The 17,262-nt window shown below is 36.7% G+C and overlaps 2 protein-coding genes across 2 annotated transcripts in view; one reads left to right on the top strand and one right to left on the bottom strand.

Moving 5' to 3' along the window:
* LOC113199412 (vascular endothelial growth factor receptor kdr-like) overlaps positions 1-16,537 on the top strand; it is a 308,409-nt gene extending 291,872 nt beyond the window's left edge. The window contains exons 30-31 of the mRNA XM_077793590.1: positions 8,110-8,207; positions 10,363-16,537. Coding sequence (XP_077649716.1) covers positions 8,110-8,207; positions 10,363-10,564 — 300 coding nt within the window. The 3' untranslated portion in view covers positions 10,565-16,537. The remainder of the gene's footprint in view (positions 1-8,109; positions 8,208-10,362) is intronic.
* On the bottom strand, positions 1,334-4,902 carry LOC144250660 (E3 ubiquitin-protein ligase RLIM). Its single transcript, XM_077793591.1, has one exon. The coding sequence runs from the start codon at positions 4,764-4,766 to the stop codon at positions 2,937-2,939; it is 1,830 nt and encodes a 609-aa protein (XP_077649717.1). The 5' UTR covers positions 4,767-4,902; the 3' UTR covers positions 1,334-2,936.
* Positions 16,538-17,262: the final 725 nt, after the last annotated feature.

Genomic DNA, 17,262 nt, shown 5'->3' with positions numbered 1-17,262 from the left:
CTAGAGTTACCACCCAGATAATCCATATCAGTGTACTTATTGGGTTAAGAATATCATAGTACAATCATTTTGCTTCTAATCTTTCCTAAATTTTATCACACATGAGCTTTTGAGGGACACTGCATATCTAAATCAAAACAGGAACATTCTTTGTTATTGGCCTTTTAAAGTTTGCTTTCCCTAATTTGTTAAATTTCCTGTAGTTCGTGTATTTCTATAAATTTATCAATTTCTTCTTTTCTATTTTTTCTAATTTTTTTTACACATACACAACAGTATTTAAGAATTTGGTAATTTTGATTATACATACATGTAGTGCAATCCATTTCAATTTTGATCTCATTCCTGTGGTTGTACATGATGTGGAGTTACACTGGTCATGTATTCATATAGAAGCATAGGAAATATGTCTGATTCATTCTACTGTCTTGCCTATTCCCATCCCCCTCCATTGCCTTCATTCCCCTTTATCTAATCCAATGAACCTCTATACTTCTTCTCCCTACCTTCTCTTGTTGTAAGTTAGCATCCACTTATCAGAGAGAAAATTTGGTCTTTTGATTTTGGGTATTGGCTTATTTCACTTAGCATGATAGTCTCCAGTTCTATCCAGTCACCAGCAAATGCCATAATTTCATTCTTCTTTATGGCTGGGTAATATTCCATTGTGTGTGTGTGTGTGTATATATATATATATATCAATTTCTTTATCCTTTTATCCATTAAAGATCACCTATATTGGTTCCATAGTTCAGATATTGGGAATTGAGTTTCTATAAACATTGATGATGCTGAGTCACTGTAGTATGCTGATTTTAAATCTTTTGGGTATAAGCCAAAGAGTAGAAAGACTAGGTCAAATGGTGGTTCCATTTCATGTTTTGTAAGGAATCTCCATACTGCTTTCCAAAGTGGTTGCATCAATTTGGACTATCACCAGTAATTTATGTGTTCACCTTTCCCCCAATATCCTCGCCAACATTTATTGTTACTTTTATTCTTGATAATTGCCATTCTAACTGGAGTGTGATGGAATATCAGTGTAATTTTAATTATCATTTTTTTCTGATTTCGTGAGATGTTCAACATTGTTTCATATATTTTTGACCATTTGTATTTCTTCTGTATCTTCCAACTTATTTTTTTTTCCAAAAGCAGACTTGTTTATTTCATACAGTATTTGAATATTTCTGGGTAGTTAGCTAATTTTGTTTAAGGCCAAGGATGTGTTCAGTCCCTCTTCTGGCCTGCTATTCCCAGAAAAACAAGTATCTGTTCCATAGCCAGACTAATCCTAACCTCAATTGGTCTCAAAAGAGAAATCAGGCAAGTGTACTGGGGTTATCAAAACTATTCTTACTAGTAAGAAAACAACATAAAGTGCATGTCCATAGATAGTGAGCCAGCAATCTCATCTTCAGATATGGGCAGCACAAGTAAAATTTAATTTCAAATAACCCGACATGACTCACTTTCAACAAAGGATGAAAATTCCTTAATTCTTCAACAGGTCTTTAAATGTGACATGTTAGATCTGTGCTAGAGAGATAATAATGAAATATTAACAAGTGTGTACTAGTACCTTACAGGACAAATCTTGAAAACAAGCAAATTCGAGACTTTCCTATTAGCACACACATCTGTACCAACTGCAATTCTTATGCTAAAAGTGGTTTATAGTCTCTTTCCTCCACCTTTTTATTTTTGAGGAGCAGACTTGTAAAAACATCAATTTAACTTGTGTTAGGTGGTAGTGGTTCATTTTTCATAAACCAAAGAAAGCTCTGCCAAATTTGCTGGTCTTCTGCTTCATCTATTCAAGTAGAACACAGGGACAAGCTGCTGCTGCTCTCACAGCATGTAACCAGTTTGTGTCTGCATATTACTGTCTTCATGAACACTTCAAATTCTTCAGAGCAGTTTTCTTTACTTCCATCTTTCACTTCCTGCCTAAATCCAAGTTAATATGTGATTTCCACTGGTCTTTAATGTAGTTTAATTCTGCACGGTCCTTTCCTTTTCATGTCACAGTAGCTGTTCACATACATTAAATATTATAGATATGTTCTGCTCTTGACATCTACACACTTACAAAAGCAGCTTCGTACTTTGTTTGGTGTGTTTTTTAACTATGTTGGCTCACAAAAAGCAGTTTTCTCATTTCTAAGCATGGTACTTTACAATTTTTAATGCATTAATACAACAGTGCATTGGAAAAGTACTGAGCCTCTACAAAATAGCTTTACATTTTTAAACAAATGAATGTGATTTTTTTTCACTTACACAAGCATAGGCTTTTTAATATTTCCACAAGATAAATATCTCAATTAAACTATAAGCTCACTCTACAGTGTGCCACAGTGATGGGCTTAGGAGACAGTTATACACTTAGAAGATCCTAACTTTAGTGTTATTTACACTGACATGTCCAGTATCAACTAGTCTGAAAGGTGAACAAACAATATTCAGAATGTGACTGAATTTGTGTCAACTAAACTGGGAATGGTATAGCTTTAAGTAATTACTTATGAAACACATACTGTAACTTAGTCTTAACTGGGAATTTCCTTCACCCCTCTCTCCTACAGCATGGGAAATGTTAAAGGTCAACAAGAAACAGACAGGAGCCATTGCTAAGGCAGATCTTTTAAAATAACAAAGGGAAACTGACAAGTATACATGATAAATCATCAGTAACAGAAAAGCTATTGATGCAATTGGTACTGAAGTCAGATTTTTAGATCCTAAAACATTGCTTTTTAAATATCTCATTCTCAAACAGAAACTGGGAAAAGGATATGATTCCTTCAGAAAGCAATGACTCAATTCAGGTTGTTCCTTTACATTTAAGCACCACTCAAAAAGTGGACATAAAGCAAGTGATTCCTATTTGCCCATCACTATATCAGCTACATAGCTGAGAGTTCAGATCTTAATTACACAACACTTTCTCTGTTACCAGAAGCTAAGACTGCTCTGCGACAAATAGGACAGGTAGAATTCTCAGATAACCAGCGATCGATGCAGTGGACATGGTACTCATGGGAACAAGGTAGTTTACGAAGTTTGTTGCCTTCTGTATATTCTGTAATGCAAACACTACAGGTTTTTAATGCATCGTTTTCACCAAAACTTCTCATTGCCAAGTTGTCAATCTGTTCTTTGGTGAGTCCTCTAGGTTGATCATCATCATCCTCATTTAAGAGGAAAAACTGAGCCAGACTAAGGAAAGGCAAAGAGCCACTTTCATCAAAAGTGACTGGGGCCCTATGTCGGCCCTCTCGCCTGACACCTGATGAGCCTGATGAGCTTCCTTCATTACTGCCTTCAAATACCTCTGAGCTAGTTTCTGAACTTTCACCACTAGAACTGGAACTAGGGCTGGAACTTGAACTGGAACCAGAACTGCTACCACCACCAGAACCCCCTCTTCCATTCCGTGACTCTGCTCTTTCCATATTTCCACTTGGGACAGAGCCACTAGGCTCTGAATCACTATCACTATACATAAAGTAGCTTAGCTCACCAAAACCTGTCATTATCTGCCTTAACATGGTCTGAATTGCAACAGATGTAGTCTCACTTAAACCGGTATTTAAGATTCTACGAATGGGAATCCTGATGGTACTGACATAGGTTCTCACACCTGCCCGCTCAGAACGTGAAAACGTGCGCCTGAAACCTCCTCGCTCACTTTCATAAGTGACCGTATTGTTTGGTGTCTGAGACCTCGACCGAGTTCTGCTAGCTATACTATCTCTCTGGCGATATTCTCCAGGACGAACTCTTCTTACTTGAAGATCAAGGACTATGGTTGGAGGTCTCTGTCCTGATCCTGTAGATTCACCAGTGCCAGCTGTATCTGAAGAACTAGCTCCTTGAGAGGCATTTCTTGTTCCAGAAGCTGCAAAAAGACCTCTACTTAGCAACTCAGGTCCAGTTATTTGCTGTCTCAATGTTACATGGTGCCGGGTTCTAGAACTTCCCTCTGTCTCATTTACTAAAGGGTGCTCAAAAGTCTGAGATGAGATATTATGAGATCTTCTTGGAATTTCACTCATTGGATGAAGGGGTGATCTACTTCTTTCAGCTCTTGCTCTGGTTCTCCGATGGTCTGGGCTCCTGCTTCTTGCCCGTCTTTGACCTCTAGGAGGTGGAGCTTCTCCTGTTAATGCTTCAGTTGAATTTCGTTCAGACCTAGATGGTCTTGCAGATGCTGATTCAGATCGTGGATTTTCCACTTGCCTTTGGCTACTGTTTTCCATATTTTCTCCACTAGAACGCCTCACAGATGGCTCATTTTCATTCTCTGGGTTTTGGCTCCCATTATTACGGTTAACATTTATCTCTAAGCTGAATCTGAAATCACCACTGTTTGGATTAGTCCGGCTCACTGCTCTCCAAGACTGGTTTCCTCTTTGCCCACTTCTTGTCGTATTTCCAGTTTGTCTGACAGAGTTCAGCCAATCTATTATAGAGTCACCATTAGACACATCATCTGAAGAGTCTCCACCTCTATTTTCATCTGAGTTTTGGGGTGGTGGACCCTCCTTAATTTGCTGTAGTCTTCTTAGCAACTCTTCCTCAGTACTTTCACCTGGGGTGCCTAGCAAATTGTTATCTCTCATAAGCCTATAATCTTCTTCACTCAGGTTATTTACAAACTGATAGAAAGCTTCTTCTCGATCCAATCGGTCCATCTGACTTCTGCGCTGTGCTGCAGATTGATCGCCACTTCCTTTATCGTTAGAATCCGAGTTTTCCATCTTGATGAACAAGTGGAAAATTATTCGGTTTTAGGGTCAGGATCTCACTCGGTTGTTTCGGCCGTCTCCGCTGAGGCTTCTCCGCGCCTCCCCAGCCGCCTCTCTCAAGCCCGCCTCCGATGAGTCGCTGGTTGAGACCCGCCTCTACCCCAGCGCCTGCCGTTGCTCAGGCAGCCATTATCTTCCCCATTCTCTTCCAACTTATTGGAGTATAAGTTTTCATATAAGTCATCAATTATCCTTTGAGTTTCAGTGGTGTCAATATTGATATTTTCTTTTTCAACTCTTGACTTTATTAATTAGTGTTTTCTTATTCTCTTAATTAAGTTAGCTAAGGTTTTTCAAAGAGCCCAATCTTTGTTTCATTAATCCTTTGTATTTTTCTTTTATTCTCTATTTCATTAATTTTATTCTTGAATTTATTATTTCTTTCCTCCTTCTAGTTTTGAGATTGGTTTCCTCTTGTTTTTCTAATACTTTGAGATGCAGCATTAGGTTAATTAAAATTTTTCTGATTTTTCTGATTATTTAGGAACTTATAACTACAAACTTTCCTTTTAAAAATTCTTTCCTTATATCCCATAAATTCTGTATGTTTTCTTTCTATTCTTTTTTGATTCTAAAATTTTTAAATTTCTCTCTCAATTTCTTCCATAATTCAGCAGTGCAATATTCAATCTTCATGTTTGTTATCTGTAATTTTTCTTTCTTTTGAATTATAATCTCATCACATTATGATCCAATAATTTACAAATAATTACTTCTTTTTTTCTTCCTTTTTTTATTTTCTGAGATTTGCTTTGTGGCCCACCAATGAAAGCCCCATTAACAGCTGAAAAGACAGTGTATTGCATTTTTGTTTAATAAAATATTCTGTAGATGTCTGTCCATTTGAAATAAGGAATAGTTAAGCTCTGTAATATCTTTGTTGATTTTCTATCTAAATAGAAATGAGAATGGTGTTTTTGAAATCAGCCACTATTATTGTATCAGTGCTCATCTGTCCCTTTATGTGAAGCAATGTATGTTTTATGAAATTGGGCACATTGTCATTTAGATTAAAAATATTTACAATGATTTGGGGGGGGTCTTGTCTTTTCTAATGTGTTGAACCATCTTTGTCTCTTATTAATTTTGGCATGAAGTCTACTTCATCAGGCCTGGGAATAACCACTCTTGCTTTCAGGTTCTGTTTGCATGGAATTTAATTTTTTCTTCTTTCATTTTCACATTATAGGTTTGTTCATAAATAAAATGAGTTCCTTGCAGAAAACACAATTAGTTCTTGCTTTTCACACAATTTATCAATGTATATCTTTACTTGTATAATTATGCCCATTTAAATTGTGTTATTATAGAAAAGTATGAATTATTTTCTATAATTTTGTAGTATTTCTTATGTTTATTTGTTCCTAATTCTCATTGGCTGGTATACTCTTCTAATAAGATTTATTTTCCCTTGATCTCTGCGTTAGTTTTTTGAGCTTCTTCTATTTTTAGGATTCCTTTGAATATCTTCTGCAATGCTGAGTTTACTGTCAGGGAAAACCACTATTTGATTAGAAAAGAGACTGTGGAGCTAGCATGAGAGGAAAATGGAAAGAGGAAAAGAGACCCACTTTTTAAAATGCCTAATTGTTTAAGCATTCTTCCTGGGAAATAAGAAATTCTGTGTTTTTTCTTTTTTCTTTTCTTTTTCTTCTTACAGTATGTGTGTCTGTGTTTGTCTGTGTTAAAGACCTATGAACATCAGTGGATATCAATGCTTTAATTTTCATTGGGTTAGATGGTGTGCACACCATGAGACAATATGGGTTTAACAGTGAGTCTGTGGCAAAGACTTGTGAGAAGCTCTGGACAGTGATTTGAGATATAACTGTTGGTCTGTTGGCTAGTGAATCAAAGGAAGAAGATACTTTATTTTAAAATCAGCAGTCTAAAATCTGTTACAAGCAAGAAATAATATTGGTATGGCATGGAGGCATGGAGGCATGGAAATGGTATGGGTCTAGGTTTGGTTTAAAGGTGCTGGCCCAAGCATTCTACTACACTGAAGCCCCCTCTTGTCTGGCTACAACCCCCATACCAGAGATGTTTTGGGCATCTTGTGCCCTGACCTGGGCACTTCACATACCCCATTGCTTATTTCTTTGTAGCCATAAATTGGATTTAAGACTAGGTGATCTTCAAACAACTGTCAGAATGGATTTATGAAGCTGAGGTCAATAATCTTAATCCTAAATCAATAGTCTAACTCTGATCCAGGCAGAGTATTTTAGCATGATTAGGGCATTTGTATAACACCTCCACATAGATTATTTCATCTTTATTTAATAATCTACTGAGGAATTCAAAATAAATGAAATCTTAGGCCCAAAGAATTTCATAAACTTTCTCAGAGTCACAAATCAATGTGACAAAGCCAAGAATAGAAACACAGCTACTCTTCAGACTCTATGTTGAATCTTGATATAGTTTTAATTTGCATTTCTTTAAGTGCTAGAGATGTTGAACTTTTTAAATATGTTCGTTGAGCATTCATATTTCTTCTTCTGTGAAGTGTCTGTTTAGTTCCTTTGCCAATTTATTGATTGTTTTTTATGTTAAGTTTTGAATTCATTATATATCTTGGAAATTAATGCTGTATCTGAAGTACAGTTGGCAAAGATTTTTCTTTCATTCTGTAGGCTCTCTCTTCATGCTCTTGAAAAAATATTTAAAAAATAGAAACTACTGATAAAATTTTAAAAAGACTCCATATTGACTATTTGCTGACTGAGAAGCTCTGTCAATATTTAAGCTAAGCTACCATAATTAAAATGTCCCCAAATATGGGGGGTCAAAAGGAGAGATATTTCTTTATCATACTACATTTCACCAATATGGGTTACTTCACAGTTGAAAAGTACTCAGGTTTTGGAGTTTGTACAGGAACCCTGTTTCCTTCTATATTAATTTTTCACAATCTCCTAGAGACTAGGAGTTTGTTCTTATCAACATGGTTTAAATTGGCTCACCAGTATATCTGCATAAAAGTCTGAAAAAAATAGGAAGAATGGAAGTGAAGGACTAGCAATTTTGTTTTAGAAAATGACACTGAAGTTACATGCATCACTTCTTATAATTGGTTGTCCAGAATATAATAACAGAACCACATTTAGGTAAATAGAAAGCTAAGAAATAATCTTTACCTGGGTAGATATGTTCATATATATCTATTTAAGTTAGGGATGGTCATATACTAGTAAAAATAAGAAGAGTAGTCTGAATTATTATAGCCTTTTAGATACCTGATTCAATGTGCCAGAGAGTATACTAATACTTTTATCCTTTTTCTCTCAAGGATACAGGAGACTATGCAACTGTTCTTAATTGGGATAAAACCAAAAGCCAGAAGTGCCTGGAAACCCATGCCTGGCCACATGGCATCGCAGCCTTACTGTAAGTACACTACTTGGGGATACAGTTTCAAGAACAGATGAACACCTCTGATTTAAACACACATTAGTGAAAGATACATTGCCTAGGAGATAATTTTCCCTCTCACAGTCATTAAGAATATGGCATATTGAGTAGTGAGAAAGACACCTTTCCAGGTATTGCCCATAAGCCACAGAAATCCTGAACATCATTGCCAAAATCCTCACCTTTAAAACTGATTAAAATTGAACTCATCTCAGAAACTAGATTAAACAATGATACAGTTTGGGATTAAGGGCATTCAAAAGAAGAGGCTTCTGTATATCTCACATGAAATCCATGTATTTTTCTCTTAATATGTGCCACAAACCGGAAATAGGGAAAAAGGATAAAGTTCCTGTACTTAAAGAACCTAAAGTCTATGTTGTAATACTCATCTTCCATTCTAGCCTTTTCTACTTATCTGTAAATTTTCTTCAATATTTTTACAAACTGGAAGAGGTCCTATTTCTATAATTAGTATATGAGTTATCTTGAAATATGGGACCATATTGTATATTTTCCTGGTCTCTATTACTCTATTAGTAGAAGGGATTCTTTGTCAGAGTCTAGCTCACAGACACACATTGGCACATAAAGGTACACATTGGTTTGACTTAGGATATGACACAAGACACAAGCCATGTCTAATCATTTTGCCAGGGTCAAACATTTTCAATGTTCATTAAACATGCCCATTTCTTGCTACTCCCACTGAAAACACCCCAGTCTGTGTAACCATCTTCTTTGGGCTATACCATAAATGTAACCTCCTAACTAAAATTAAGCTTTCTACCAATCCATTTCCCAAAGAAGAGCAAGAGTGATTATGTTTATTAGTTCTTTTTAGTTATACATAATATTGGGATTCATTGTGACATAATTATAAAAGCATAGAATATAAGTTGTTTAAATTCAATCCCCAGTACTTCCCTTTTTCCTTTCTTCCTCCCTCCTCCATCCCCTTCCCTCTATTTTACTGATCTTTCTCATAGGCTATGTAGCTCGCTGCTCCAGAAATATCTGGAGTAAAATTAGTAGGCAAATAGGTTTTTACAAAGCCAGCTTTGAAAGAAGATAAAAGAAACATTATGTCAAAAGTTCTATCTTCAAAATCTCTGAAGGTAAGCATATATTTAAAGGAGAAGAGACTGTGCAGTGAGACAAAAGACAGGAAATATAAGTTTGTAACATTAGTTATCCTGTGCTAGAAAGGCCTGTCAAGAAGACAATCTCTATTCCCAGCTCTCTTGGTGCCCATTAGGTCATGGAGGGGAGTCCCTAATTCTTAACACGAGGAAGTTTCTCTCAATTTCAGAAGTCCTGAACATTAAGTTGGTTTCAGTTACTTGATCGACCCTTTTAGGTTCTTTGAGAAGATTCAATCCTAGTTATGTTTCCCTGAAGTGCCTACTTTGACCTCTTTGTCATTAATAGGAACATTTATATTTGGAAGACAAAATAAATGTAAATAGTCATCTTCAATTCACAATCCTTGGAACCAGGCAGATCTTAGTTTGAATTCTAGCTTCTGGGATTTGGTTTCCTAGTCTATTAAATGGGATTACTAATTGTACTTACCTTGTATGAGAAATAAGTGAGACTACACTCAATATATGTACATAATACATAGTGAATGCTCAAACTATGGTAGCTAGCAATAGATCTATCATCTCTATTAGATGGAAATTGACAAGGCCATTGTACAAGACTCCCCTGAAATTTTAATGCTCATGCAGGAGAATCAGAGCACATGGTTTCTTAAACTTCCAGAGATGAATGCATTCTTTGAAACCATTAAGTGCAAGCCTGTAATTATAAAGACAAGGAAAAGGTGAACCAGAGATAATGACTTCTCCAAAAGCAAGCATCCAATTAAAGCCAAGTTTGAACTAGTTGAACTATATAGGAGCTGGACTACCAGTCATAGAATTTTAGAGCCAGGAAGAGCTTTAAAGTCAACTAATCCAACCATATTCCCTCATATCCACTCAACATATGAAGAAACTTAATCATACAGAGAAGAAACATGATCTTTTCAAAATATGCTTTGGATTTCCTTCATATTTGTCATCCACTGGTACAAGATGTACTCTTTTGTCCCAAACTACTCATGTTTCTCTTTCTCTTTGACCAGCCTGAGACCTCTCAGCAAGAACAAAGATTCCCTTCTGATGGAGACTGAGCTGGATATTTTGAAATACCATTCAGCCCCTGAGCTTGGACAAGAAGATCAGATGGAAGTATCTTCTCTCCTGCCACTGGATCCCACCCTTGAGTGCCACAGCCCACCTCCCGACTATAACTTTGTGCTCCACTACAGCACTCTACCCATGTAACTCACTAGCAGGATTGTTCCTTTGCTACTGTTTTTCACATCACTCCCTTTTCCTCCTAAACATCAATAATTCTTTTCATAGCTATGTCATCGTTACAATGTTACTAAATTTTCATAGAAGAAGTAAAAAAGAGAAAGTTCAAAAAATATTTATCTCTCACACTTTTGTGGGGCACAGCTGCACCAAGCTAGGCTACCAGACCTGATACACACAATTACTTCCACTTCTATATCTTCTGTCGTTAAGTGTATATTAACTTACCCAGGTGTGGCTAGCCTCATAGAAGCAGCCTCAGTAATTCCACATGTGCACCTCACCAATGTTTCCTATTATTCTTTAGTGAAGGTTACTTAAGGACCAAATTCTAATCTCTCTTTAAAGACCTTAAGATTCTCCAATCAAAACCTGGGTTACATTTTATTCAGACCTCATTGATTAACCTCCAACATGGGTTTAATAGATGTTTACATGGGTATCTTTTTTTGTATGGTGCTGGGGGTTGAACCCAGGGCCTTGTGCATGCAAGGCAAGCACTGTACCAACTGACCTATATCCCCAGCCCAGGGTATATTTTCTTAATAATTAAAGCAGCCAAAACCTTCAGGGGTTTTTCATTGGATGAGTGTATTTAGGATACACTCTACAAATACAACAAGCTTATCAAATATATTCTCTTCCAAGACCAGAAAACATGCAAACAGATTCCATGGCCATTTACTAATGTGGATATTAAGAATACCATTACTTGAAATCCCAGGCAAATGTATTGGGTCCATAGCAACAAAGTGTCTCACTTGAAAGCAATGAGGGAGATACTTTTCTTTTTCTGATGCCCCCTCCAGATTGCAGCTTTTCTTGGCAGACATGTCACTGGACTTGTGTCGATTAATCTTTGGGGTGTCCACTACAGCTTCAATTTCCTCCTCACATCTCCATGCATCACTCTATCAGGGGATTCCCACAGGCAATCCAAACCTACTGCAATTTGCCAGCCTCTTAGGTCTTCCTTTGAAATCTTGGTGGAAGCCTCCATGACCCCCTAATCTTGAAAATCCAGCATGTATGGTTGCTGCCAAGATCTGTCACTATCTTGAGCAGTAGCCAAGCCTCCAAGGACTCTGGCTGCAGTAGTCTCTGAGTGCGTGGTTGGCTGAGAATGGTGAAAGAAGTTCCTAGGTACCCCTGTGCAAGTAGGGTGCTCCCAAGGTCTTTTCTAAGGATATTTTACTTCAACATTCTTGAGCCTGAGATGGGTGTGGTCATACATATTCTTGAGAAGCCCTCATGCCATCTTTTTTTACTGTTTCTTGGCAAAGTCTTTAGTAAATCTTTAGTGTGCATAATGTCTTTTAAAATCACATCTTCCTTAGCCCCAGTTCTGCTCAGTTTTCTGGCCAAACTGCAATTTTTCAAATATTTCTTCTTTGTATTCTGCTTCTGATTTTCAAAATAAACTTGGCTACAAGTTTCCATTAATACACATGCATGCCACTGCCTGAATGCTATGCTGCCTAGAAATTTCTTCTGACAAATTATTTAGTCTATCATCTTTAAATTCAGCCTCACAGAAAGTCTCAGGACATGGAAAAATGGAGATAAATTCTTACCCAGAACATAAAACAAATGAATTCTAGTCCACTTTCCAATAGAGTCCTCCTCCTCTGAAATATCATAAACCCCATCTTTACTGTATGCAATCCTATGAGCATTCTGGTCTTCTGAACTTCCACCAGAATTTCCTTTTGGGGTCCACTTACAACACTCTAAAGCTTTACCAGCTTGCATTGTTAAACATTTCAAAATTCATCTTATAAATTCCAAAAAGCTCCAAAACTTTAAAACTGCATGGTCAGGTTAGTCACATCAATGGCTCTACTTCTTGGTACCAACTTCTGTTTTAGTCAGCTTTTCCCCTGTGGTGACCAAAAATACCTGAAAAGAATAATATAAATGAGGAAAATATTATTTTGGAGATCATAGATTCAGAGTTCTTAGTCCATAGAAGTCTGACTCCATTCCTCAAAACCTAAGGTGAGGGAAAACATCATGGCAGAAATGAGTGGCAGAGGAAAGCAGTTGTACAAATAGCATCAGGAAGGAGAAGAGAGAGAGAGAGAGAGAGAGAGAGAGAGAGAGAGAGAGAGAGAGAGAGAGAGAGAGAGAGGGGAAGAGGAGAAATACTCCATCATTCAGGGACAAAATACTCTACGCATGGCCCCAATGACCCACCTCCTCCAGCCACACCCTACCTGCCTACAGATACCAGCCACTATCAGGGAATTAGTTCACTTATTGGGTTAAGACTGTCATACCAATCATTTCAGTTTTCAACCTTCTTGCTTTGTCTCACACATGAGTTTTGGGGGGGACAGCTCATATATAAACTATAATATTGATGCTATGTCATTCCCCTTTTGAAGCCAGTATGAAGTCATATCATATCTAATTAGGCAGTGCCTCCTATATTCACCCTTGGCCATGCAACCACACCAGACTAAATAAGGAGTTCCTCCCTGGATTTGTTGGGGCATGGGAAATACTCACTGATTTTAGAGGTAGTCATCCTCTTGTCTTTCACTCTCATATCATCAAGAAAAAAAAAGAGGAACAAGCAACATTCCACATAAATCAGAACCTGGAAGACCCTTTTTCCTTCCTACTCCCAATTAGATAAATAAAACTGACACTAAGATAAGGGAAGGAGCTTACATTCATGTCTCTTGACTACTGGCCCAATGCTGTTTCCACTATTTACATTGTCAAGCCATACAATATGTACACACACACACACACACACACACACACACACACACACACATGCTTATATGAATAATGATGGCCCTGAAAAAAAAACCCAGAAGTTTGGCTTTTTTTCTCCTTTTTGTCTAGCTTTGCACCTAGAAAATATGACTTGCTCATAGAATTGGAGGTCTGGGCTTCTGCCACAACTATCCATTTTTTTCTGTGGTCGAGTTTAGAACTCAAGGGCTATCAAAACCAAATTTTAACTTGTGACTCAAGAACATTAGTGGCAAGAAAAACATTGAGAGACAGGATAGGTACAGGTGCTGTCTACTAAAGAAATTTCCAAAAATACCCAGAGCTTCTTGGTTTAAGAATGCTCAAAGCCAGGATGTAAATGCAAGCTCTTTCCTATCTCCATTATTAACAATACTAGAATTGTTTTCTACTTGACTCATAACAAGTAGGTTGAAGTATGTAATGTGATAACACTAGGCAACTCACCAGTAAAATTGCTCCTCCTTTCTTTAGAATTTACCCATTAAATGGTTTCTGGAAATGATTTGAAATAGATTTGCCACTGATGTAGGAAGATTTCATGGGTTAAATGGAACAAGCTATCACTGGAAGTTGGTGATGAGGCTCCAAGTCTGGTTCCTTCCTCTTTTCCTATAATTGCTGTGTACTCATGGCTCTAGAGATAGCAGGAATTTTATCCTCATGTGGCCACCTACCCAGTAGATCTTCTGAATATTCCCTAATGTTCAACATCTTTTACAAGGGCTAGTTTTGGCTAACTAAACATTATGTAGTGAGTTCCCCAGGAACAGAACCCAATGTCATTCTCATCACTGGGAGAAAGAGACTGAAGGATGCCAAAAAACTCTTCAGTAATGCACATATCTATACTATCTAGTGTTTTCATAAAAGTTCATTTCATGATACATTCAGAAAGTGGATTCCCCTTTGTCAGAGGACATGCTTGTATTGCATTTGCCTCATAACATGTTCTCAGGACAGATAAATAATTAAAAACTTCAATATGACTGCATGAATCCCCAAAGATCATATTGACTTCTTCAGATAGTTTCAAATCCCTTGCATCCCCACCCCAACACAGGACTTCTGTATTTCATGACAAAATTATCATAATTCCTTTCCATAAGATTTCATGATAGGATGCTTAGGCAACAAAAAATAGCAACAGTGCTCCAGGTTGGGAAAAGTTCTATTACGCTCTAGGTCATTACACTCTGCTGTTAACTCTCTTTAACTCAAGAGGATGCAAAGGGGAAGGGAAGAATGAATTGGCATTGACTCTGTGACTCATTTACTTACCTGAGAGATTGAGAGGGAACTTTTAAAGTTAAGAAAATCTAAATCTAACTAATCAACTTTATAAGGGATTTTTGCACAACTCCAAGAAGTGTCTCCAGTTACCTGCATTTCTCTGATTTTGTTACAATCTTGCACTCAACAAGATGAACTTTTCTTTATCACATTCTCTAGTCTTTTTACTATGTATTTCTAGACTATAGGAGTAATAAGGCACTCTGGTAACACGTAACTCTCAAGATAAAAATTCTAAAACCTCCAGTATTCTCCTTAGAAATATAGCTGTGCAGCAGATTGATGACTTATTATTACAACTCCTGTGTAATTATACTTATCAGCAGACTTGGAACCTCTTATAGAACCACTCCCAGGAATCCATTTTACATGGCTTGATGAAGTGCTTTGTCTATGCCCTGTACCTGGCAGTTCCGCAAACACTCATTAACTCCCATAGATCTTCTGACAGCAATATATTTTCATATCAAATAGGAGTTTACTACAGAGATGGACCAGTTCTCATAAGGTGTGCTAATATTACCCTGGTATGTTCCACTACTAGTCAGGCCAGACTTTGTTTATGTAATCCCTCCACTCCCCACAGAAAAATATAGTTATATCAGGGATCCTCCCACCTGCTCCATATATCTCTGATCTAATCTCTTGGCAGATAGCTGAGGAGAGTTATTAAAGTAAATTATCATGTCTTTTGCTTCTGGTTGCATAAAAATGTGCCTGTAACCAATATGGCAGTGACAACAGCAACTACAAGAATATTGCAGATTGACTCTGCCACTAAGTGGCCAACACAAGACTCCAGGTCAGTGGACATGGAACTCCTCGACTGTCTCAAATAAATGTTCACTGTGTTATTCTTCCTCTTCTGACTATTGGTCAAAAATGTCCATAAATTGCTGGATGACATCAAAACTTACTAGTATTAATTACCCCCTATGAATATAATACCATTCTGAAGGGACACAATCATTCCCTTTTGGCAAAAGAAAACTATTTGCCCTTGCGAAAGGGTAAGCTCAGATGAAAAAAGACTTTTAGCACGGTTTCGCCTTTTAACCCATACTTTAAGAATAGCAATTTTTCAGTTTTCTGAAAAAGGAAAATAGGAAGTTTTCCTACAGCTTAATTATAAAAAACACATTGATCAAAAGATGGGCAGATGACCCAGGATAAACAAATGATGAAAGTCAGTGTAGAGCAAGCCAGTACTCAACAAATTCCCAGCCCTTCTAAATAATCCTTCCACTTGAGATGTTGCACCATAATTCCTATAGTATTCTTTCTTTTCCGTTCTTGATATCCCTTGGCTAAAAATACTACAGTAAAAAAAAAAAGAAGAGAAAAGAAAATAAAAGGAAAAAGAAAGCATTCTAGCAAACTCCAACCTCAAATTTTAGAAACAAAAAGTAAGTCCTTTATAACATAGAGCTATTGCTTAGCTTGTCCCTCAACTATCTAAGGGATATACCCAACTGAAGAAAGCACTTCCCTCATAAGTTTTGTCTTATTATGTAATCAAAATCATATTGTATATTTCATTTTCAATAAAAACTTCATATATATTTCACCCAGAACTACTGTCACCCTACTTTTATTTGGTACTCAATATGTTTCTGAAAACTTGTACTGCTGTCACTTCTGAACATCTTTCCTTCCCCTGTCTTTTATGTGGGGGATAATTTTATAAATATAAAAATTACTAAATGGGAATTGACTTTCTAGAATACTACATGTCTCCATTATGTAAAAAATGCACGGAATAAAACAAGTGGGATAACTGGTTTACAATCTGGCTTGGAACCATCTATACGGTAGTACTCTTTGTCAATACGAAGGAGTTCTTAGAATCATTTATGTCTACCAGGTGGTAGGGTACCTGGGAATCTGGGTCAACTGTTTGCCTGTTTCTCTTACACTGGGTTACAATGCACTGAGGTGACCAATTTAAGGGATCATATTTTGAAGATAAGCTGAATGCAGAAGATTCTGAGAATGTCCTAATAAGGTCAAGAAGAAGAATGTGAGCAGAAACACAATGTGATACATGATAAAAAACAGAAAATAAAAGATTTTAAGCAGAATTGTGAACAACAATGTGGAAAAAATATTTTAATTGTCACAAGATGGTGAGACATTGGTAGAAGAATATACTAGATGGCATGACCTGGAATTTTGCATCTCTATATATCTGTCTTTAAGGAATCATTGGACAAAGAACTTAACTTGGGAGGAGTCATCAAATCTACAACATTATCCTTGAATATTTGAATTACTGCATTGAGAAATAAATGTTTACTGAGTCACTTTGTACCTAGCACTGTATTGGAAACTAGGGAGAAAAATAAAAGTAAGTATTATATTTGTTTTACGTTTCCCAAACATCATACTTTAACTTTGGGATAGAAAATGATTAAAAGAAGGTCTCTGTCTCAAAGAGCTTAAATATTATTTTCTTTTTTTGCCTTTATTTTTTTAATTGGTTGTTCAAAACATTACAAAGCTCTTGACATATCATATTTCATATATTAGATTCAAGTGGGTTATGAACTCCCAAATGAAAGAGATTTATAAAGATAGAATTACTTTTATTTAATGTACAATTTCAT

The sequence above is a fragment of the Urocitellus parryii genome, chromosome X (assembly GCF_045843805.1).
Source record: "Urocitellus parryii isolate mUroPar1 chromosome X, mUroPar1.hap1, whole genome shotgun sequence".
NCBI classification, from domain to species: Eukaryota; Metazoa; Chordata; class Mammalia; order Rodentia; family Sciuridae; genus Urocitellus; species Urocitellus parryii.
The sequence above is the reverse complement of the archived record's forward strand: the minus strand, read 5'-3'. Positions and strand labels throughout refer to the sequence as shown.

Coding starts and splice junctions, on each gene's coding strand:
- LOC144250660 (XM_077793591.1), bottom strand. CDS start 4,766: ATGGAAAACTCGGATTCTAACGATAAAGGAAGTGGCGATCAATCTGCA.